The sequence below is a fragment of the Microtus pennsylvanicus genome, chromosome 11, assembly GCF_037038515.1.
Source record: "Microtus pennsylvanicus isolate mMicPen1 chromosome 11, mMicPen1.hap1, whole genome shotgun sequence".
NCBI classification, from domain to species: domain Eukaryota; kingdom Metazoa; phylum Chordata; class Mammalia; order Rodentia; family Cricetidae; genus Microtus; species Microtus pennsylvanicus.
In genome coordinates this window covers 63257092-63280585 of record NC_134589.1, presented here as the reverse complement: position 1 = coordinate 63280585, position 23494 = coordinate 63257092, and the positions used below count along the sequence as shown (strand labels likewise).

The window sequence follows — 23494 nt, the reverse complement described above, 5'->3', positions numbered from 1 at the left end:
GCACACATCTATGCACATACAGACTGCACTAACAGACTCAGGGGGTTATTAATAGCAATAACAAAATGTGGACCTGTAGCTGGGTGGGAGCACCAAGAAGACAGAGGCACTGGAAGATGCAACACAGGGCATAGATCTATGAAATTTTGAACGAATAAATGAAAATTATATATATTAAAGCCATGATAAAATTTTCCTGAATTAGGTTTGCCTTGCAGTCTTTAACAAGGGTAACGAACAGTTCTATTATTTAATGAGAGCCAGGCTCAGAATTAAGAAAGACAAGAGGCAGAGTATTCCTGTTGCTGTTACCACCATATCGACCACTAGAGGATAGCTCTGTGTGAAAGGGCAGAGAAGCCAGACCCCTGGGAAACAGGGATACTGGAGGTGGAGAGCAGGTTCAGGCTGTAGCCCCCTTCCATCCTGCAGACCCTCTGCTGTGCCACCATCTTCCAGGAGACACCTCAAAACTTCTAGTCTTGCTAGAACCTTCTCTCCTTATGCAGCTTCGAGAAAGGGAAGGTCAGGTGCAAAGGCGGGGACAGAAGCATCCCTGCAGTCACATCAGGTCACCTGAGTATGCTCCCTGTAGGACTTGAGGACTCAGAGCCCAGGAGCTGGGTCACTGACGGTGGGAGGCAGAACCGAGGACCCATCCCCACCCAGTGGCAGAGTTGCCAGGTCCTGCTGAGCCACTGACAGGCACGCCCTCTTGCACCATGCCTCTGCTTGCATCAGGATGAAAGCCTTGCCCTGGATGTCACACAGCGGCTTATACATTTGATCTCATCCCACCCTCGGCCCTGTTCTCCAAGCCTATTGGCAGACCTGGAAACCAGAGGAAAACCAAGGGAGCCCAGCTTTGTCGAGACCAGAGCCATGGGCTCATGATGGAGGAGCATAGAGGGCTACTTCCTGGTCCAGGACTCTGACCTTCACCCAACCTCCTCAACACTGACAACTTGCCCAAGCTCTGGCTCTATGGACATGGAAGCTACCAGCCCCAGGCAGGCTCCCAGGTAGGTCCCTCTGCCTTCTTCCCCAGGATGGAAGACCCTGGAAATGTCCTCTCTTCCAGCTTTTCTGTCACTCTAGAAGGACGTTCTTGGCCCCTCTGACTGTGCCAGGTCCCTTTGTGCCCAGGCATAACATCCTAAGACTAGTTTCTTGGTAGTAAGCAGGCAGGATAACAAGACACAGGATAGTGAGGGTCCCTCTGGGGCAAACCCTTTCTTCAATAACACTGGATGGACCTGTCTCTCCTTCTGCTATTTCATAGGTGTAAGATGGTCCAGAGCCACTCCAAGGAGGAGGGAGGGAGGGAGGGAGGGAGGGAGAGAAAGAGAGAGAATTGTGTGTGCTTTCTGTAATGTGTTGTGTTTTTGCATGTGTGCTATGTGTTATGCATATTGTATGTGGCACGTGTGTATTGTATGTTATATGTGATATGTGTGCCTTTTGTGAGTGTGATCTGTGCGAATTGGGTCTGGAACTGAACAAGTAAGGGTGTGAGCTGCATGTCCCCCTATTCCCAGCTGTTTTGGGGGGGAACTCTCCATTTTCCTGGGTTCCTGTTCCCTCTCCCTTCTCCCTTCTCTGCATACACTTTCCCCCATCCCGCCCCATCCATCATGATGCTTTGAGCTTCTGTTCTATGCACGCCGTGCAGGGCCAGACTCCTGACCCACATCACCTGTTGTGCCTTATCTGACTCCGACTCTGTCCAGAGTCATAGAAGTGAGCAGTCCCTGAAGGGCTCTGCTCGGGCATGGTCTCCTTCCGTGTGCAGTGCACGGGTGATTCCCACATGGCCTGTGGAGTGGGTGCAGAGGCAGACACAGGAGGTGCAAAAGGAGAAAGGCATGCTGCAAGGGCAGGGGCCAGTGCAGAGCATCTACCCACAGTTCCTCGTCCTGCTTTTGTGCTGCTTCCTGTGCTCTTACCGGTTTGACTCACAGGAAGCAGACTCAAGCCTTGGGAACACGATGAGGACAGCTACCTCTCCCCTGCTCAGCACGGCAGAGGAATCCCTACCCTGGCTGTCAGACCCCCCAGTCAAAGAAAAACAGAAGTTGCACATGGTGGTACACGCCCTAATCCTAGCATTGGGCAAGCAGGGACAAGAGGACCACCATAAATGTGAGGCTAGCCTGGTTTGCATAGGGAATTCCAGGCCAGGTTACACAGACCAGGTTATGTAGTCTCTCTCTCTCTCTCAGAAAGGGGAGGGTTGTAGCTGGAAAGATGCTCAGAACTTACACTTGCCGCCCTTTGTCAGGACCCAAGTTTGGCTCCCAGTCCCCACGTCAGACAGCTCACAAATGCCTAACTCCAGAGGGTTGGACACCCTCTTCTGGCCTCTGTGGGCACCCATACACACATAGCATATACATAGACAGAGAGACAGATGGACCCTGAGACAGACCACAGGATAGACCCCAGGACAGACACCCCCAGGATAGACCCTTAGGACAAATCTCGAAGCTAGACTTTCAGGACACACCCTCAGGATGGACTCCCCCATCTGCAAGACAATATCTCCTGGGCAGAGATCCATGCCAGTGTTCCAAACACACAAGAGTGCCTTTCAGGAATCTCTTTGTTACTGGTGGTCAAAGTCATCTAGGAGTTTCCAGGTTCTTGGCATCTTATTCAGAAAACTCAAAGACACACGTAGGTTAGCAAAAGTGGAGAGGACTTTATTCAAAGCAAAGCAGTAGCACAGGTCAGAATGTGTCCTCAGAGAGCAGTGGGTCACGTGAGTGAGGGTACTCCAGGGCTCCGGGTACTGTCTAAGGCTTTCCTTTTGTGAAGATCAGAAGGAGGAGTTTAGTTGCTAGGTGTCATGTGGGTGGGTCTTTGTTTTGATTGACAGCCTCGGGTTATGCAAGCCTTTGCTCACTATGCATATCTTTCGAATAATGCATCTGATTTTAATCATATTTATGCCCAATTATGCCTAGGTATAAGATGGCAAATAGCTTGCTCAGGAACACAGTCTGTCTTACTATGCATGTCACCCAAAACTGGTCTAGGATGACTCAGCCCATCTCGGTTTCAGGATGGGTTCTAGGATATGTCGGTATAGAAATGGGTCATTATTAAGGGGTGGCAAAGGAGAGGAACTTATTTCCATTACTTCAAGCAGGTATACATGCATCCTGGCACAGGTGGGGTCCTGGCTTGCTAAGCTAGTTCCTATTTGCGCCAATCTCATGTTGGCCAAACTCTGCATCCAGGACAGCACAACTGCTTCCTACGCGAGGAGTAGAGAACAGAAGCCCCTAGTAGACCTTCGTGGTGATAAGCAGACTGACAGCCCCAGCCAGAAGATAATCCCTTGCCTCAACACATCCCAGTTCACGCTAGAAGCATCCCAACGCCACCTGGCATTTTATTCAATTACTAGATTTCATCTTCTACGGTTGTCTCACTGTCTGTACACACTCATGTACGTGTATGAGTGCACGTGTGCTCATGTAATTCACACTTTTTCTTAAAAGCCCGAGTCTCATTTAGTACAATCTATCCTTGAACTTGCCCTGTAGCTGAGGCTGGCCTTGAACTTCTGATCCACCTACTTCCACCTTCTGCCTTAGTCAAGGTTTCCTCTTTCTCTTTCTCTTCCTTCCTTCCTTCCTTCCTTCCTTCCTTCCTTCCTTCCTTCCTTCCTTCCTTCCTTCCTTCCTTTCCTTCCTTCCTTCCTTCCTTTCTTCCTTCCTTCCTTCCTTCCTTCCTTCCTTCCTTTCTTTCTTTCTTTCTTCCTTGTTTCCTTCCTTCCTTTCCTTTTGGTTTGTTTTTTGAGACAGGGTTTCTCTGTGTAACAGCCCTAGCTGTCCTGGAAGTAGCTCTTGTAGACCAGGCTGGCCTTGAACTCATAGAGATCCACCTGCCTCTGCCCTAGCACTGGGATTAAAGCCGTGTGCTACCACTGCCCAGTTTAGTCAGGTTTCTATTGCTGTGATAAACAGTATAACCAAAAGCAACTTGGGGAGGAAAGGGTTTATTTCTGCTTACAACTCTTAGGTCCATCAAAGAGGAAAGTGTTAGGTCCAAAGGAAGTTCCAATTCCCCAAGCTCTAAAAGGCATCCAAATACCTAGAAATGGGTTCAACCTAGACTATAGGAGGATTTCTGACAGTTAGATAAAAGCCAGCTTTCCTCAGGAACTTGTGAAACTGGTTCCCATCTACCAAGGGAGTTATTTCCTCTTACCTTGGGCAGAAGGGACATATGGCTACCTGTATTACCTTTTAGCACATCCAAGCACAAGCTGGCCTCCAGGAGTCCTCTATATCACATGTACCTGTTACACATTCCAACATCCATGTCGGCATCCTAGCTCTTCTCAGTTCCTGCTCTATCCTAACCCTCCTCCAGCTCATGGGCCTCCTTCCCTACAACTTCTCATTTCTCCGTATACTCCTGCTATTCTTGTCCCCGTGCCCCGATCTGGTCTCTGTTTTGCTCCTGCTCCTCTCACCATGAATTCTCTGTCTCCTGCTATTTTCCCCTCTCATGCAGAGAGCCCAGGTCAGGTCCACTCTGCTGTGTGTTATGGGAGCTTTTTTGCTCTTTTTAGCCAATAGCTTTTCAGATACCAGCCCACTGGGGTGTGATATCTTTCGCTTTAAAAATAAGTGGCGGCAGCTCTCTGGCTCTCTTGCTTGTTTTGGATTTTGCTTTTGGCTATCAGACGCTTTTTCTGGTGGTGTGGGAGGCTGTTGTCTAGGTCGGTGATCTGTAAGTTTTTTCCCTTTGAAAAAATAACCCTTTTATTAATCATAATTCCTAATTGGTGTGGGATTGTTTTGTTTTGTGACTTACTCCTTAATTGGCGCCCAATGTGGGGAAAACCCTGCTCGGCTGCCTGCCGCTAGGGCAGCTTGGCCTCGAACTTGTGATCCTCCTGCCTCTGCCTCCTTCAGCAAATCCTACCAGCATATGACACCACAACCAACGTCCCCTCTCCCAGCAAAGTTGTCCTTGGGTTTAGGGACATTATTTAGGGGTTGATTATAATTATTATATGGTTGACGGTTGGGAGAGGAATTTTATAAGCTCAAAAAAGGGGGGGGGAACTGGATCATGGTATAATAGATTGGTATTTGTGAGTTATTGTATAGATAATTGCATTGGCATAGATTTTTGTATATGGATACAAAGTTAAATTATATTGAATATTGTATGCATGCATGCTTCTACCTCTGTTTAAAACATTTTCTATGTATTGATATATATTGTATTGACATATATATTTACCTTATTACAGTGTACATTTCTACCTCTGACTAAAATACTTATATATTGCTTATGTAATGATATACATTGTTTACATTTGGAGGTCATTGTCCTCATTTATTGCACAGTTGTTTATTCTCTTAATTTTTAAGTTAGACAGGTATTAGGAATTGTAGGTCAATAATCATCTATGTCTGTCATATTTATAGTTAGACTAATCAGGTTCTTTAGATGCATAGAGATTATATTCTGTATAAATAATCTTCAGCCTCTTCAAAGAGCTGTAGAAAATGGCATTTAAGCTAATTTAGAGTTCTGTGGTAGTGAGACACAATCGCCTCTAGCAGTACCCATCTATTCCTGAGAGATTGTTGAACACCAAAGACACTCCACTTGGAGCTTGTCTTCTTCTTGGCAAAACCGGCCTCTGGGCAAGGAACTGCCCATACCTCAACTACTGACAAAATACATAGTATCTGAAAATGGATAAGCAGAACTGTCCAATCTTGCAAAGACAGGGTCAGACAGTTTTGAAATATTTCTTGCCTTTAAAAATAATCTGTCAGTTATTCTAGGCCTTAGCCAAAGTTGGTTGTTTCAACGCTGCAAATGTGACTTTGGGTGATTGCCCAGGTGGCCAGTTGTCTCTGTGATTTATTGCATGTTTTGGAAGTTGTTTGATTGCACTTCCTAATTACCCAGGTAACATTATTTCCTTTCTCAGATCTTCAATGATCAATGGGGTTGAAGACTAGATAAATGTAGCTTCTTTCCTCTCATGACTTGGCCAAGTTATTTATTATACAATGCTTATGATAGTTAGAATAGGATATTTGTTCTTATTGTACATAATTTTGTAGTAGGTTTAAAACTCTCTTACTTAAACAAAAGGAGCTACTTTTGCTCCTTCAGCCAATAGCCTTTGAGATACCAGCCCACTGGGGTGTGGTATCTTTCACTTTAAAAATAAACAGAGGCAGCTCTCTGGCTCTCTTGCTTGCTTCGAATTCTGCTTCTGGCTATCAGACGCTTTTCCTGGTCGTGCAGGAGGCTGTTGTCTAGGACGGTGATCTGTAAGTTTTCTCCCTTTAAATAAATAACCCTTTTATTAATCATAATTCCTAATTGGTGTGGGATTGTTTTGTTTTGTGACTTACTCCTTTAGTTCTGTCTACTTCTTTCTCTTTCTGCTCTGAACTCTTCCAGATGCCTCTGGCTGTTCTTTCTCTTATATCTAGAATAGAAACCTTCCCCTTAGCGTGGTCATGTCATCAGTTTATGTAGAAAGCCAAGGTAGGAACCTGGAGACAGGAACGAAGCAGAGATTGTGGAGGAATACTGCTTACTGGCTTGCTCCCGATGGCTTGCCCAGTCTGTTTTCTTATGCAACCCAGGACCACCTGCACATGGGTGGCACCACCCATGGTGAGCTTGAGCTAGGCTCTCTTATAGCAATCATCAATCAAGAAAATGCTCCCATAGGCCGGGTGGTGGTGAGGCACACCTTTAATCTCAACACTCAGGAGGGAGAGACAGGTGGATCTCTGGAAATTCGAGGCTAGCCTGGTCTACAGTGCGAGTTCCAGGACAGGCTCCAAAGCTACAGAGAAACCCTGTCTCGAAAAGTAAAAATAAATAAATAAACAAAAAAAGAAAAGAAGAAAAATAAAAAGAAAGGAAGAAGGAAAGGAAATGCTCCCATACGCTTGCCTACAGGCCAATCTAACTGAGACATTTTCTTAATTGTAGTTCCCTCTTCTCAGATGACCTTGGCTTGTGTGAATTTGACAGAAAATCTAGCCAGCACACTTCCCAAGTGCTAGGATCACCATCCCCAACCTTTTGAACGTAGGAAAAGCAGTGTGTGTGTGTGTGTGTGTGTGTGTGTGTGCGCGCGGGCGCGCTCAGGTATGGAGGCTGTTGGATATTCTGATCTCTCAAGCTCTGTTTTATTCCCTTGAGACAGTGTCTCTCACGGAACCTGAAACTAGAGCCCAGCCGGTAAAGCCCCAGTGAGTCACCTCCTGTAACACTGGGGTCACAGGTGCACACAGCCACATCTGGCTTTTCACGTGGGTGCTTTGGATTCGAACTCCGGTCCTTATGCTTACGCAGCAAGTGTCACACGCTGAGCTGTTGCCTCAGCCCCTGAAAGAAAGAAAAAATTCAGCCAAGCATAGACGTTTCTGATTGAGCACTTAGGAGGCAGAGGCAGGAGGATGAGTAGTTGAAGGCCACCCTTTGCTACATAGTGAGTTTGGAGGCAGCCTGAGCTATGTGAGACACTGTCTCAAAAATTTTTAGAAATGTAATTTTAATGTTAGCATTGGGTTTACGTTTATGATTTAGAACTGGCTTTTGAGATTTTTATGGAGCATATACTGCCCTGTATACATATCTAACTTGGTGACACACTCATGTGACCACCACTCAGGTGACATTGCAGAGAATTTCTCATCGGCCCAGGAAGGTCTCCTGTGTCTGGGCTCAAGCAACACCTTCCAGAGATCAGCCCCGTGATCTTTTATGCTGTTGTTAGGGACAGAGTCACCCTTAGTCCAGCTGGCGTGGAACTCACCGTGTATCTCATGCTGACCTCAGAGCCATGGACGGCCTCCAGCCTCAGCCTCTGGAGTGCAGGGATGGCCAGTGAGAGCCCCCGACGGTCACTTTATCTCCATTCTCAGGTCTGTCCTTTTAAAACATCGTATAAGTATGAAATCCCCATAGATAGCTCATCCAATTTTCTGATCCATGCTGTTCTGGGGGTCTTCTGGAGACACTCAGGTACCCTAGGAAGCAGCCTGCTGCGTCATCCTCTGACTGGCACGGTCTCTCTGATGAACCCCTCCTGTTGTAAATCTGCTTGATGAATGAGCAGGAGAGGTAATTAGAGTACTATGAGGGGGATCTGAGGGCCTAAACCCAGAGTCTGGTGATGCTCTTGCTGGGTGGAGTCGAGCTTCAGAAGCCCCCCTGTCTCCAGATGTCAGAGGGCCAGAGCGGGGCTGTGCCGGAGCGGGGCTGGGAGTGAGGCTGCGCCGGAGCGGGGCTGCGCTGGAGCGGGGCTGTGCCGGAGCAGGGCTGCGCCGGAGCGGGGCTGTGCCGGAGCAAGGCTGTGCCGGGCACCAGGAGCCTATGCTTGTACTTGCTCCCTTCATCCTGCTTTCCACCAGGCCCAGGCTCGCTCCTTATGCGGGTGGGTCTGCAGACGTTTCAACCTTTACATGGGCTCCACCACACCTCCTCGGCTCTCCATCCCATAAGGGAGGGACAAGGAAGAGTGATGGTTCTCAGAAGGGCTCCAGGAAAAACAGAGTCAAGTCCTGGAAATGAGAGGTGTGTCAGAAGAACAGCACACACCAGGGATGCACCAAGCAGGAAACAAGCACAACCCTGGAATTTCTGTTCCCAGTGCCCTGGAGCCCTGCAGGAAGAAGGAAGTGGTCTTTTCAGTCTGAGTAAAACCTAAGAGAAGGGGAAGGATGATGGAGTCTGAGGTCAATTGGGATACACAGTGAGCTCCAGGCTAACCTGGGCTACCTGGTGAGATCCTGTCTCAAAAAAAGGAAAAGAGAAGAAGAAAGGAAAGAGAGAGGGGAACGGAAGAAAAAAGAGAGAAAGAGACACATGGCGGAGGAGGGTGGGCAGACAGACAGACATCATAAAGTCCCCCGTCTAGGTGGTGGGAGCAGTAGGGAACGGGCATGAGGAAGGAGTAGACGCTAAGGTGAACCGCCCTAAGCAAGCAGTGCTAAGGAGCCCTGGACAGAAACTCAGGAGGGTCAAATTTCTCTAAGGTTTCTGGGAAGAACTGGTAGAAGGATCCGTTAACCTCCTAGTTAGTGACAAGGTGAACAGAACTTAGCCTGTGTGTAGAGGGCACCAGATTGGGCATGATCCCCCAGATTGGGCATGAGCCCCCAGATTGGGCATGATCCCCCAGGCTCTGGGCTCGCTTCTCCAGGGCTCTTCCATATGCCTCCCGTGGCAGTCGCGATTCTAGGGTCGAGATAGGGGAAGCTCTGTGGTGGGAGAGAGACATGTTCTGTCTGTCCACCCTCAGACTGACTCAAGGACTGGAGTCAGCTGGCCACTGGAGACTGAGATCCAAGCTGGGCTTCTGTGAGAACCCCAGGAGCCTGCCAGGCCAGGGCTCCAGACCACCTTCAGTCTTCCCTTGTAATCCCCACTGGCCAGCTCTGGATCCAAGGTGATTATGGTTTCCAAACCAGTAACAGAAATGAAATTCCCTGACAGGTGTATTTTAAAAAGACAGCGTTGGTTTCATTTTTAATTAATTTGTTATTTTGTTTTAGTTTTTTTTTTTGAGACAGGGTCTCATGTATCCCCCCCGCTGGGTTCAAACTGTAGCTGAGAACGTTGAACCCCTGATCCTCCTGCCTCCACCTCCCAAGTGCGGGAATTACAGGTGTTTGACACCATGGCCATCTCTATTTTTTTTCTTTTTAATTACACATAATGATCACATATATTCATGGAGCACAGTGTGATAATTTAGTATATATAATACAGGGTGTAATCATAGGGCAGAGGCAGGGTTTTCATTCATGTACACTATTACTGTTGTTCAATATCTTTTCAAATTCCCCCCTTCGTGTTCTTTACAAAATATGCAAGGAAGTCAGGCATGGTGGTAGGCGCCTGTGGTCCTATCACTTGGGAAGCTGGGGCAGGAGAATGGAGAGTTCAAAGCCAGTCCGGGCTACAGAGTAAGACCCTGTCTCAAAACTAAAGCTGGGTGTGGTGGCTCAGGCCTGTGATCCCAGCACTTGGGAGGTAGAGGCAGGAGGATCAGGAACTCAAGGCCAGTTTTAGCCACCTGAGATCCTATATCAGTAAACAAACAGAAATACTAATTAGGTTGTTGGTTAGTTACCTTATTGTAACTACATTACATTAGTAATGAAAATTAGTAAAGAAAACATTAGAACCTTTTCTTTCCCTCTTTCTTTTTTTTGGGGGGGGTAGTTAGGTTTTAATATATATATATACACATATACATATATGTATTTATATGAATGTTTTGCTTGCTTGTGTATCATGTGTGTGCCTGATACCCATGCAGACCGGAAGAGGGCATTGGAGCCTCTGGAACTGGAGTTACAGATGGTGTTGAGACCCTTGTGGGTGCTGGGAACAGAACCTAGCCAGTGCTCTAACCAATGGGTCACCTCTCCAACTTCCCTGTTGGTAGATTTTTGCTGTTGTTTTTCTGAGACAGGGTTTCTCTGTGTAGTCCTGGCTGTCTTGGAATTCCCTCTGTAAACCAGGCTAGCCTCAAACTCTAAGATCTGTCTGACTCTGACTCCTGAGTGCTGGGATTAAGGTATTCCGTACCATGCTCTGTCTTTGGTGTGTGTGTGTGTGTGTGTATACTTTTTTTTTGAGGCAGGGTCTTATAGTAACTTCTAGAACTCCCAGGCCAGTCTGAGCCGCTTTGAGTGAGGCTCATCTCAAAGAAACAAACGGATTCAGGATGTGAGATTTCTGTGTCCTGTTCCTCACTTGCAGATAGATTTTATCCATTCCTCCATCAAAGTCATTACACACATGTTCACAGTATTTCCGTGGCCACATAAAGTTTAGGGTCGATGCAGTGTGGCTACGGTAAACATGGCTCCTGACTCCAGCAGACACCTGGGCTTCTCAGTGGTCACCCCACAACAGACACAGGGCACAGCACTCTTTAAAGCCAAGGGTGGGTGGAGGGACGCTAGGGCTGGTGTTGGCTTCACCTTGTATAGTAAATGCCTGTGGCTGCCTGGGCCACCACAGGTCTCCTGGCTCCGTTGTTCGTTTGTTTGTTTTTGTTTTTTTTTTTTTTTTTTTTTTGGTAGCTGGGGACTGTGGGTTGTTTTGATAGCTCCTGAGGCTTGAAGATGCTTTGCTTGCCTCTGCTCTGGAGTCACCGTGATGACATGGTTCTCCAGGGCAGGGCAGCTGACAGGAAGACGAGAGCAGCCCAGTGCAAACTTCCTCCATGCAGGGAGAACTCAAGGGAGTTGTGTTTCCCAGAGGGCCCACCCTTTTTAAAAGGGATGGTTGCTGGGAATTTCAAGCACCGTTTTCCAGCAATACATGCAGTTAAGGTGATGGGCGCGTGTATCATACTGAATCATGTGCACATACACAGAATAAATGTAAATAAGTATACCACAAGAGGGCAAAGAGGGAAAACCAGAGACTTCTGGTTTCAAAGTCAGGATCCACTTCCTTAGTCCTAGAGATGAGTGAGTCCAAGGGGTGGAAAGAAGCCTGGATTCCGGTCATGGTGAAGTGTGAGAGTGTGTGTGTATGTGTGTGTGAGAGAGAGAGTATGTATGTGAGTGTGTGTGTGTATGTGTGTGTGAGTGTGTATGTGAGACTGTGTATCTATCTGTGTGTGTGTGTGTTTGATTCCTCAGGAATAATTCGAAAGCCAGATGCCGAGTGCCCTGATTCACAGAGGAAGTCTGGAGTCAGGCAGGCCCTGAGGAAAGCAGACAGAAGTAGGTTGTAAAGCTGAGTCGAAGGGTGAGCAACGACAAGTCCAGACGAAACCTCAGCCCCTGGCCCTGGCCCTGGCCCTGGCCCCAGGCCTAGTGTCTGTGATTACTGCAGAGGACAACCTGTCCACGTGTCCGTCCCTCTGTCTACTCATCCACTACTCTACCCACCACCTTCCCCTCTGCTCATTGCTCCCCGCTCATACCCCTCAGCTGCTCTGAGAAGTCCCCGGAGCCAGGCTCTGAGCAGACAGAAATGACTTCTGATTCATGCCTGATATCCAGGTTGAGCAATTATCTAACGTACCCAGGACGAACAGGAACTCAGAAGCACGGTGCTGGGTGGAATGGGGTGAGAGAGCAATCAGTCATACACAGGTGGCAATCCCTCTGCCTCCATCTGTTGTAACGTGACTACGTGTTTCCATGGTAAACTATGTTCCTGGAGAAAGGTACCTAATCGATTGTTTCTTCACCAACATGGGGACAGACACAGAGGAACAACCTGCATTGGTCACCTCAAACCATGTTAGAAAATACATAGAACATGGTATGTCTCATAGAGGATGGATGTCTCAGTGAAGGTATGGAGGGTGGGCCTTGGTTTCTCAATGTCTTCACGTCCTCATCAGTATTCCCTTTCCGTGGGGTGTCCCTGATGTTTCTCTTAGTGTTCACATTTCTTCTTCCTTTTTAAAAAACACAATATTATTATTACCTTTTTTGAGAATTCCATACAATGTGGTCACTTCTAACTCTTCGCCCAAACTTCCCAGGCCTCCCTTCTTCTCCCTTCTCCTACTTTTCCCCTGTGTGTGTGTGTGCGTGTTTTTCTGAGACTATCTCAAAGTAGATGCCCTGGTCCTTTGGCTCTTACAATCTTTCTGCTCCCTCTTTCTTGAGCCGTAGTTGTAGGGATTGTGTTGTAGATGTATCTTTTGGGGCTGGGTACCCCGCAATCAGTTGCTCTCTTCACTTTGACAAATTGAGGCTTCCCATACTGGTGGTCTCTGTGTGCTGCGAAAAGAAGTTTTTTTGGTGAGGGACGAGAGCGACACTTAGCTGTGGACATAAGGATAAGTATTTAGGATGCAGTTAGAGATTACGCCGGTTTAGGAAGGAGGCAGTAGTAGTTCTCCTGTAGGCTCCACGTCTTAGGAGGACATTGCGGGAAGACCCACCCTCACACTTCATTTTAACTCAGTCATCTTTTCAAAGACCATGACCCCTAAACAGAGTTGAGTCCTGAGATCGTGTGTGTTAAAGTCTCAACATAGGAATTTTGGGAAAACACAATTTGTCCCATAAGAGATAATAGCTTTGAAACCAAGAACTCAACTACCACAAAACACACACCTTTGATGGGCTCCCAGAGGGAAGGCATGGTTTGCCTCTCCCTCAGCGGAGCCAGAATTGACAGAAACACATCAGAAGAGAAGCATGAAAACACAAGCTCATCGCCTGGTAAATTTAACTTCAAGGAGCCAGGCCCATCTCTGAGAGGCAACCCTGTAATGATCCATTGGGTCTTGGGAACCTGGTGACCTATCTCACACTTTTTGGGGGACTGTTGCTTTATTATACAAGGTTTCAGGCTTCCAATCTTCTGTCTTTCACTGTGGTACTGAGTTAAGGGTCTTCTCATTGCAGCAGAAAGTCTATCTACCTCAAATGGTGGTGGACATGGGGAAATCCCATGTGGTGGGCAGGTCTACTTCACTGTGTGCATGGCAGTGCAGAGTGTATGTGTCACTCTCTGAGTGAGAGGCTTTGGTACCTGAAGGGCATTTTTGTGGGCTAGCAGGAAGAGTGGCAGGTCCACTCGGGAGGACCCATGACTAAGGCTCTCTTGGGTTGGGGAGTGCCTGGGATGTTGCATCATGGGTCCAGTGATAAATCTTCTTCAGATCAAGGGCTATGGCCAGTCCTCCTTCACCCCTAGTCATTTGCCTAACTGCCACATCCACAGCTATGTTCCCAAGCTGGCTGGCTCTCACCCTCCTGTTTGTGCTGAGCTTGGATACCCAGGCCTTCAACAACCAGCTTGTCAAGTGCTTTGAGGACCCGCAGTATGAGGAGCTGCTGCAACTGGCTCAAAATGGACTGGGGCAGACAGCAGAGAGGAAGCAGGTGGTGGTGATTGGGGCAGGCATGGCTGGGCTCACTGCTGCCAAGATCTTGCAGGATGCTGGCCACCAGGTAGGTGATGGGGCGGGGGAGAATCTCTTGTGGGAGGATTGGGCTCTAAGCAGGGAGGTAGAAGGCCAAGCTGTGGACATTCCTGGGGAGCTGGGGCCTAGAGGAAGCTCCAGGGCTCCAGGGTAGCTGGGGTAGGAGGGCAGATAATCTCACCCAGTAATCAAGAGTGGCTTCCAGAAAGAGGCAGGATGAAGCTGGGGCTGTAGCTCAGTGGTAGAATGAGGAACACCCTGTAGTTTCCATCTGCAGCAATGAAAAGGAAAGGAAAGAAGGAAGGATGGATAGAAGGGAAGGAAGGAGCGAAGGAGGAAGGATAGAAGGGAAGGAGGGAGGGAGGATAAGAGGGAAGGAAGGAGGGAAGGAGGGAGATTAGGAGGGATAGGGTGGTAAGTCTGGGTCTGCCACAGGGTATGTGACAAGGCTCACTGAGTCCATTAAAGAGTCGTCTACCTTTCCAGGTGACTGTCCTGGAGGCCTCAGGGCGCGTAGGTGGCAGAATCGAAACCCACAGAGTTCCTGGAGCACACTGGTACATAGAGCTGGGCGCCATGCGGATCCCAATCAACCACAGGTAAATAGGAGGAAGGCCAGGATGAGGGCTGTCACACCAGGACAGTGGATGGAGCTCTTTGCTGGAAGCCCAGGGCTTAGGGTCTGACTCAACTGATTTCCCAGCCCAGGAGCATCTCCCAGCCTCAGGTTTAATCCACATAAGGAGAAAGCTGTGCTAGGTTTGACTGCCAAGGAGCATGGGTTCAGGATCAGAGAAGAAAGGTGGTCCAAGATAAACCTGCTGGGAAGTCAAAAGCAGCCTTCTGAGTGTGTAAATGAAAGGAAGCCTGGTATCCTTCCAGGAAACTCTTTCTGAACCGGTGAAAAGTGTGGAGAAGTTCAAGAGTAGTGAACATAGCCTCCAGGAAGGTTGGCCCCACAGACACACTCGGCACACCACCCTCATTGTGCCCCCAGGAACTGGGATGTTCAGGAATGTTCATCCTTGAAAGGGTGAAGGTTGCAGGTTCCGCACAAAGTGGCCGAGACCTCAGCCATCATAGAGGTCCACTGGCAGGAAATGCAGCTCCCTCCTGGCCTTGCGGCTTCTAGTCTAGTGTAATGCCCAGGGTGCCTGGCATCCCTCTCTGGAGAAAGGCCAGGGGTAGTCTTGGTGAATCCGAGGGAGGCAGGAGGCAGGCCCGGGGAGCAGGAAGGGCTGTTGGCTGACTCTCAGAGCCTGAAGTCTCTGACCCCCTTCACAGGCTTTCTCATGAGCTCATCAGGAAATTTGGGCTGATGCTAAAGGAATTCTGTCCCTGCACCAATCAGACCTGGGTGCTGGTGAATGGAATCCGGCAGCGCACGGGGGAGGTGCAGGCCGACCCTGGGCTTCTGGGTTACTCACTGAGAGCTGACGAGATGGGGAAGACGGCAGAACAGCTCTTTGATAAGTCGCTGAGGAAGGTAAGGCAGAGTGGAGAGCAGCCCACTTCCCCCCCCACCCCCCGGGCCATTCGGCACAAACACCCTCAAGTTCCTCTGATTCTCCAGGGAGGAGCTTTAGTGGACCCCAGATCCTTGAGGGCAGGAAGCCTGCACCAGACTGAGCATCACTGGCCTCCACTCCCTCTCATGGCTCTGTCCTGTGTCAGGCACTGGCTCTGCAGTCAGTATATTCTCAGACCCCAGACGTCAGTGCCTGTACAGACATGTACAAAGTAGCTGCCGAGAAATCGTCGTGCTGGGACCAGGTTCATTTCATTGAGAGCCCTGCAAGCTCTGGGGTTGAATACGCTGTGTGACTCCAGGCATAATACGTGCAGGCTCCCTCTCTCTTCTCCATTATTGCCAGAGCCTCCTGTTCCTGGGTTGCTACGAGGATTAGGTGACAGGATGCGTTAAGGTGACAAAATGGTGCTAGGTACAGGACCAGTGTTCCTTTACTGTGCAGTCGTAACGGCTGGCAGCTTGTCAAGGAAGAACAATTAGCACTCTACCTCGACTGCCTGCCCACCTTCTCTACTTGGCCCAGCAGTGACCATGCCATTGCCTTCTCTAATCCATGGCCTGGAAGGACCTCAGGACGACAGCTGAGCTCAGTGGGAGGCCCCTTCCCGGTGTCCCACAGTGTTGTCCTGCTGTGGTTCACTTCATCTCAGCATACCCAGCCTCTCTCAGCAGCTCTGTGGGGCCAGCCTCTGGTGCCTACATGCTTCACAGTGACCTAGAAGTCCACAGAAGTGTCCCCAACACAGGGCAAGGAGGTAGACTTGAGGCAGAACCTCGAGGCTGATGGGGGAGCCTGGACACCTACATTTGCATACCTGGTATCCATGCGAGGTGAAATTCCCACCATCCCAGATTTAGGACACAGTTTTGGAAGGCAGGATTCCTTAAAGTGTGACACACACACACACACACACACACACACACACACACACACACACAGAGGCTGTTGAACAAATGTAGTGCATGGGGAAGGGGGAAGGACAGGGCGGGTTGGACAATCTCTGTGGGCCGACCCTCACCGCATATCCTCCCTGTCCTCTTCCCTCCTGAGATTGTGGAAGAGCTGAAGAACAGCAGCTGCCGTGAGGTCCTGGAGAAGTACGACTCCTTCTCCACCAAGGTCAGTTCTGAGACCTTATGCCCTGACACCACCCCAGCGGGACTGCTACCTGGGGAGTATTGCACTACACTGTACTCGTCTAGTTTAACTGTCTGCCCTGACAGAATGCAAGCTCCATTAGGGGAGGAAGGGAGGGAGGGAGAGGGAGGGAAGAAGGGAGGGAGGGAAGGAGCTAAACAGAGACCCTCCAAGGAGGGCAATCAAGGCTACTTAGTCACAGCTTGCTGTATCAAGGGGATCATCCATAATACCCACAGAGCCAAGGCAGACAGAGGTATGGGAAAAACTTATATAGGTGTGTGTTGCTTAACAAGGTGCTAATGTCTCAGAATGTATCTTTAAATGATTGTATAGTTGTGCAAAAATCACAATGTTTACTTGCATGAACCAAGCAGGCTACAGCATTGCTTGCTGGGGACCACTGCCGTATGCAGGTTACCACTGATGAAAACATTTTTCGTAACCCAGAACTATGGTGAAAGTCAGGAAAGGCTGGACCTGCGGTATAGGCCACAGGTGTAAGAGCTGGTCTGTTATGTGTGAGGCCCCGGGTTCAATCCCTGGCACTGCAGATAACAAAAGCACAAGGAAGGTTCCAGATGTGGCCTGATTGGAGGCTGTTGGCTCCTGGATGCTGGAGCTAGCTCACCCATGGGCCTGGGGACGGGATGGAGGGTGATGGGTATTCTCCAGCTGATCCTGAGAGAGAAGCTGATAGTCACTTCCAGGTCCTGACTGTGGTTTGCCTCCGTGGGCTGCTTGCTTCAGCTGTTGGGTGGGTCAAAGCCTGTGGCCATGTGTGGTCTGACCATTGCTTACTCAAGAGAGAGATTAGAGAAGAGACAAGTCAGAGATCTCCAGGACCCACACCCCAATGAACATGCCCTCAGATGTGGGGCAGAGATAACCTCTTTGAACCTTGGTGTTGGCAGTCCTAACAGATCCAGCATGTCTTCGGGAACCCTGGTGTTGCTGTCCCTAGGATGTCACAGCCCTCTGCTTTAGCCTCTGGGTTACACAAGTATGTTGAATAGTGGCACTTTTCCCAGCTGGCAGGATTTGGACGTCCTAGCAGGTTCTTTCAGGTCCCGCGTGTGCTGGTGACAGGGAGCATGCAGCCCCAGGCAAACCAGATGGCCACCCACTCTAACTGGTGAAGCCATTCCAGCCAGCTTTGTCACGGCCATACGCCGGCTTTATCTAAGACACAGAGCCGAGAAAAAAGCATAAGGCACAATCAGGGCAGCAGGTGCAGAGTGAGCCAGCTCTGAGGTCACTTGCTGATGGAGCGGCTGGATCAGCAGGTGATGGGGCAGGGGTGGAAGGTCAGGGTAGGAAGAGAACTTTTTGGTATTAAGATTCTTCCTAGCCTGATCTTCTGTAGAAACCAGACTGGGTCCACATGGGCAGACACAGAGACCGGGACTCAGTTTCTCCATCGGCAAAGCAGGAACCCTTATCATTATTCAGAGGATTGTATGAATGAATGGCTGACAGTGTGTAGGCTGAAAAACATACCTACTGTTACCTGTTGTCCCTAAGCAGGGACCAAGGGGATCGTGTCTGGACACATGTACAATGCAGCCTTGGGGCCCAGGGGCTACACACTTGTCCTTCTGCCCCATCCAGCCCTGTTCCTTGCTGTCCCTGGATAGGAAGCAAGGTTCACATGTTAACTCCTTATACATTCTCATCTGCCTGCCTCATTTCTTCAGGAGTACCTGATCAAGGTGGGGAAACTGAGCCGCGGGGCTGTGCAGATGATCGGGGACTTGCTGAACACAGACTCTGGCTACTACGAGGCCTTCACAGAGACCCTGCGTGGCATCATCTCCTTCTTCCAAGAACCCCGGTGAGGAACAGGGCAGGACAGGGGGTCACTAGTTCCTGATGAGGATGGTAGTGAAAGGAGGAACTAGGAAACCGGGATAAAAATTCCTCCAAAATTGGAAGCCAGTGTGGTGCTACACAGTCCCAGTACTCAGAGGGCAGGCACAGGTGGATTTTTGAGTTTACAGCTAATCTCAAAAAGGGCCGGGCGGGGGAGGAGAAAGAAGGGAATCCTGACTCTCAGAGTCACTGGGGCGGATCGGCGTGTTAAACACCTGGGGTAGAGCCTGGAGGCGAGCCTTCTGATAGGCTGCCTACCTTGGGACTCCACTCTGAGAACCTCTGGATACACTAAGGGTCTATCGAGAGCGTGTGAGCCTCATCTGCTCTGTGACAGGGACTGTGGCCTCAGCTCTGCTTCGAGAGACACTTGTCATCTTTCAGCCCAGGAAGACTTAGCAGGGATGCAAACCTGAGACTCCAGTCACCGTTGGTCACTGACCACGTGATCTGTATCTATAAAGATAAAAGGGCGCCAGGCAAGGTGGTGCGCACCTGTGATGCCACCCAAGGTAGGGGTGGGAGGATCTGAAGTTCCAGACTCAACAACAACAACAAAAAGATAACGATAAACTGGCTTTGTGAAAAAATGAAAATAAAAAACAGGCTACAAGACAGCTGAACGGAAGGCCCAGATATTGATTTATTTAGACATTCTGGTCTTCTGGCAAGGAGTCTTGCCCTTCTTATCAATTTGAATTCAAACCAAGAACCGCTCTGAAGGGGCGTGGGAGGGGAGGAACTCCTAGGCGGACTAAGTAAAACAGCTCAGTAGTGTTTAGCCACTTTCCTTAAGCAGCCCCTGAGGGCATTATGGAAGGGGCTCTAAGAACCCGGGGCCAGGGCTGGGGCTCAGGCTCAGTTGCTAGACTGCTTGTCTAGCATGCATGAAGCCCTGGGTTCCTTCCTAAACACCACTTAAAACTGGGAGGAGCAGCAACTGCCTATAACTTCAGAACCTGGCAGGTGGAGGTAGGAGGATCAGAAGTTCGATTCTGGGTGTTTGTCAGTTTCTGACCAGGCATCCTGGGTGTCGAGAGGAGATAAGCAGCCAGAGGAGGGGTTGTATGAGCTCAGGGTAGATGCATGTTTCCAATTTGGTCACCCCAAAGCAGTGCCTTTCTCTGGGTCCCTGGAGCTAATGGACCCACTGCTTGCCCTTGGTTCTTTGCCAACAGTTCGTCCCCCTAAAACATGGCTGGGACATGCCTGTGAAGGGACTGAGTCATTGTCCAGTCCCAATGGCCTGTCCTCTGAAGGCCCTGTCCATCAACCCACTCATCTCCCTCTCTGCTGTTCACTCTCAGGTTCGATGAAATCGTTGGGGGCTTTGACCAGCTCCCCCAGGCCCTACACAATTCGCTCCTCCCGGGGACTGTCTGGTTCAACTCCCCAGCTGAGGAAGTGGAGATGTCTGGCGACTGTGTCCACGTGACCTACCGGACACCTGACCCTCTGCAGCCCAGGGCGCGGGTGACTGCCGATTTTGTGGTGGTAGCCAGCACTGCCAAGGCTGCCCGGCTCCTCAGATTCCAGCCATCTCTTTCTCTCAGTAAGCAGGATGCTCTGCGCTCCGTCCACTACAATAGCGCCACCAAAGTGATCCTGGCCTGCACACAGCGTTTCTGGGAACACGATGGTATCTTCAGTGGGAAGTCTAGCACTGACCGGCCTTCCCGCTTCATCTACTATCCCAACCACATCTTCCCCAATGGTGCGGGCGTTGTCCTAGCATCTTATACCCTGGATGATGACTCCTCGTTCTTCACTGCCCTGGACCACACCCGGGTAGTGGACATTGTTCTGGACGACCTAGCTGCTATTCACAATCGCAACAAAGAAGAACTCCGTGCCCTCTGTCCCTACTCCACAGTCAAGAACTGGAGCCAGGACCCCTATTCCATGGGTGGCTTTGCCTTTTTCACCCCTTACCAATATGTGGACTATGCCCAGGAGCTCAGCCAGCCAGAAGGGCTGGTCTTTTTTGCAGGTGAGCACACAGATATGCCCCACGGCTGGATTGACACTGCTATCAAGTCAGGGCTTAGGGTGGCAAAGAACATTCAGGAGGCTGTGGACTTGGCTTTGACAAGGAACCCCAGAAACACAAAAGAACACTTCCCCAAAAGTGAGCTCTAAACACCCATATGGGCCTCAGGAACTACGGTGATTCCAAACAAGTCTGTCCATCAGAAGACGATACAAACCCCACTTTTACCCATCTTTGCTTTTGCTCAGATTTGACCCAAGGCCCATGACCCCTAGATCTATGACAGTAGATCAGGAAGAACTTGTGTCACAGAGATAAAAACAATAAAGCAATTATTGAATTCGATGTTCATTGTTTTATTTTTATTCAAAAATTTTAAACTTAAATTTTATTTATTCTCTTTCTTTCTTTCTCTCTCCCCCCTCCGTGTGTGTGTGTGTGTGTGTGTGTGTGTGTGTGTGTGTGTGTAAATGCCATGGTTCTAGGCCTGGAGGTGAGAGCATAACACTAGGGAGTCGGTTCTCTCCTTCTACTGTGTGGCTCCCAGGGATGAAGCTCAGACCCCTGGCTTGGTGGCAGGCATCTTTAGCCTCTGAGCCATCTGGCCAGCCCAAGTGTTTCCTGACATTCTAGAGTCACCTAAATAATTTTAGAGTTGTGTCCTGAGGGCAGATGAAACCCTTTCCCATTTCTTGGGCCTCGGCTTTTATCCTTTATCTAGTTCTAACTCTCTGGCTTACTTTTCTATTGCGATGGAGACACCATGACCAAGGCAATTTACAGAGGGTGAGTCCATGACCACCGTGCTGGGAATCATGGCTGCAGACAGGCAGGTGTGGTGCTGGAGCAGAAGCTAAGAGTTCGCATTCTTAGCTGAAAGGAGAGGGGGAGGGAAAGCTAACTGGAAGTGCTGTGGGCCACCCCAGTAACATGCCTGCTCCAACAGTAACATGCCTGCTCCAACAAGACCCCACCTCCTAGTCCTTCCCAAACAGTTCCACCAACTGGGACATCAAGTCTTCAAACATATGAGCCTATGGGGTTGTTCTCATTCACACCACTATCCTCCCCTCCTCTTCTCAGTTCTCTCTCTTCCATGACTGAACAATTTTAAGACAAGGTTTCTCTGTGTAGCCTTGACTGTCCTGGAATTCCCTCTGTAGACCAGGTTAACCTTGAACTCACGGAAATTCACCTGCCTCTGTCTCTTGAGTGCTAGGATTAAAGGCATGTGCCATCACTGCCCAGCTCCATGACCAAATTTTGAGGGAAGTTGAGATGCTGGTCACTTGAGGCCACCATGGCCAGCAATATGCTCCATGCTTTCCTGTGTTGTTCCAACGGCCTCCGTGGACATACTCTAATAGTGTTGTTTCTGGGATTTTCACAGTCAAGACTTGGGCCCTGGAAGCCCCAATAAGTCAATAAGTCAGGCTTGTCCACCTATTCTTAACATACTGTTTAAGGAGACAAACAATGCGGCCAGCAAGATGCCTCAGCAGGTAAAGACACTTACCACAAAGTCTGCTGACTTGAGTTCAGTCACCAGGTTCCAAGTGGTTGGAGAAAACTGATTCACAAGCTGCCCTCTCACCTCTGCACACGACCCTAGAACATGCCCCCGCCCCCAACACACACACCCGTAAGTCCAGGTTCAGAGGATCCAATTTACTCCTTTGACCTCCACAGGCACTGCACACATACACACACATACAGGCAAATACTCAAATACATTGAAAATATCTTTGGAAAGAGAGTAAGCCAGGTATGGTTGTATACATCTTTAACTCCAGCACTCAGAAGGCAGGGGCAGAGGAAACTCTGAGTTTGAAGTCAGCCTGGTCTACATAGAGAGTTCACGACCTGCCAAGGCTACATAGTGAGACCCCGTGGAAAGGGAGGATAATAATGGCTGGAAGCAGAGAAAGCAGTTGTATTGGGTGTAGCCACATGGGGAAGAATAAAGTCAGGCCATCTTCAGGGTTGCTAACACAGTGTAGATAGAAGGCACCATGTCTGAATAACCAAACAACCCTGTCAAGGTGTGGCCCTGCCCACACTGACCCATCAATGTCTCAGTTCTTCCGGGGAGACAAGCTTCGTCTCTGCCTGGCGCCAGGCTCTGGCTTTCCCCCTCTCTCTGCAGGAGACTTCCGGAGGAATTCCAATTCCTTGGGGTCCATTGTCTCAATGGTCTAATGGTTACAGACAGGACCCAAGGGTCTCTCTGCATAACACCTTCATTCTCACCAAACCCGTCTAGCCGTCATTCCAAATCCTCGGCTCTGTCTTATTCTCCTTTGCGCTCATATAACTAGTGATTCACACTGGGGACCTGTCACAATGAGTAGGTTAGGTGTTTGATGAATACATTATCTCGGAAGGCCCAGGACTGCATTCTGATTTGTGTGCCCTACTCCTCCCTGTCCTGGCAGACCCAAGAGGAGGGGTGTAAGAGATGGCAGAGTTGATGCTGGCGATGCCTTCTAATCAGAGAGATAATGAGATGAAGGGTGTAGAGATGGATGGATGTGTTCTAGACGAGCCCGTCATTTGGCAATGACTTGGTCTGAATTTTGCCCTGAAGGGAACTCTTGGGATTTTGAGTTAGTCACCCTGAGGGTCACAGGAAGAGACCAGGTGGCTACATAGTGAGGTGATAGTTCAAAACCAAAGACAACTAGGCACTGTCAAGAATCTGCTGAGACCCCAGCACTTGGGAGGCAGAGGCAAGTGGATCACTGAGTTTGAGACCAGCCTGGTCTACAGAGCAAGTTCCATGATATAATTTTCTTCAGGCAGGGTAGGCATTATTTTATCTCCTGGGGTTGTTCACCAAACCACAACCATGACAAACAGCCCTGGCCCACACCAGCCAGGATCTCACCTCCGCAGCACACCCAGAAGGCATGTGGAGAGACACTCAGGCTACAGGTTGTTTCTTCCAGGACTGACTCACCCGCTTTCCTAGTCTCTCTCTCCCCACAGAGAGCAGCGAGCTGTGTACTCCCACTTCGGTCAAAAGCAGCTGAGGAAAGA

General features: G+C 49.4%; 1 protein-coding gene across 1 annotated transcript; it reads left to right on the top strand.

The window, feature by feature from the left end:
• The first annotated feature begins 13724 nt into the window (after nt 1-13724).
• Nucleotides 13725-20715, top strand: LOC142859418 (L-amino-acid oxidase-like). The gene is made up of 6 exons (XM_075989594.1): nt 13725-13952; nt 14411-14523; nt 15209-15410; nt 16507-16575; nt 18291-18427; nt 19773-20715. Exons 1-6 carry the CDS (start codon nt 13725-13727, stop codon nt 20602-20604), a joined length of 1581 nt encoding a protein of 526 aa, XP_075845709.1. The 3' UTR covers nt 20605-20715.
• The last annotated feature ends 2779 nt before the right edge of the window (nt 20716-23494 follow it).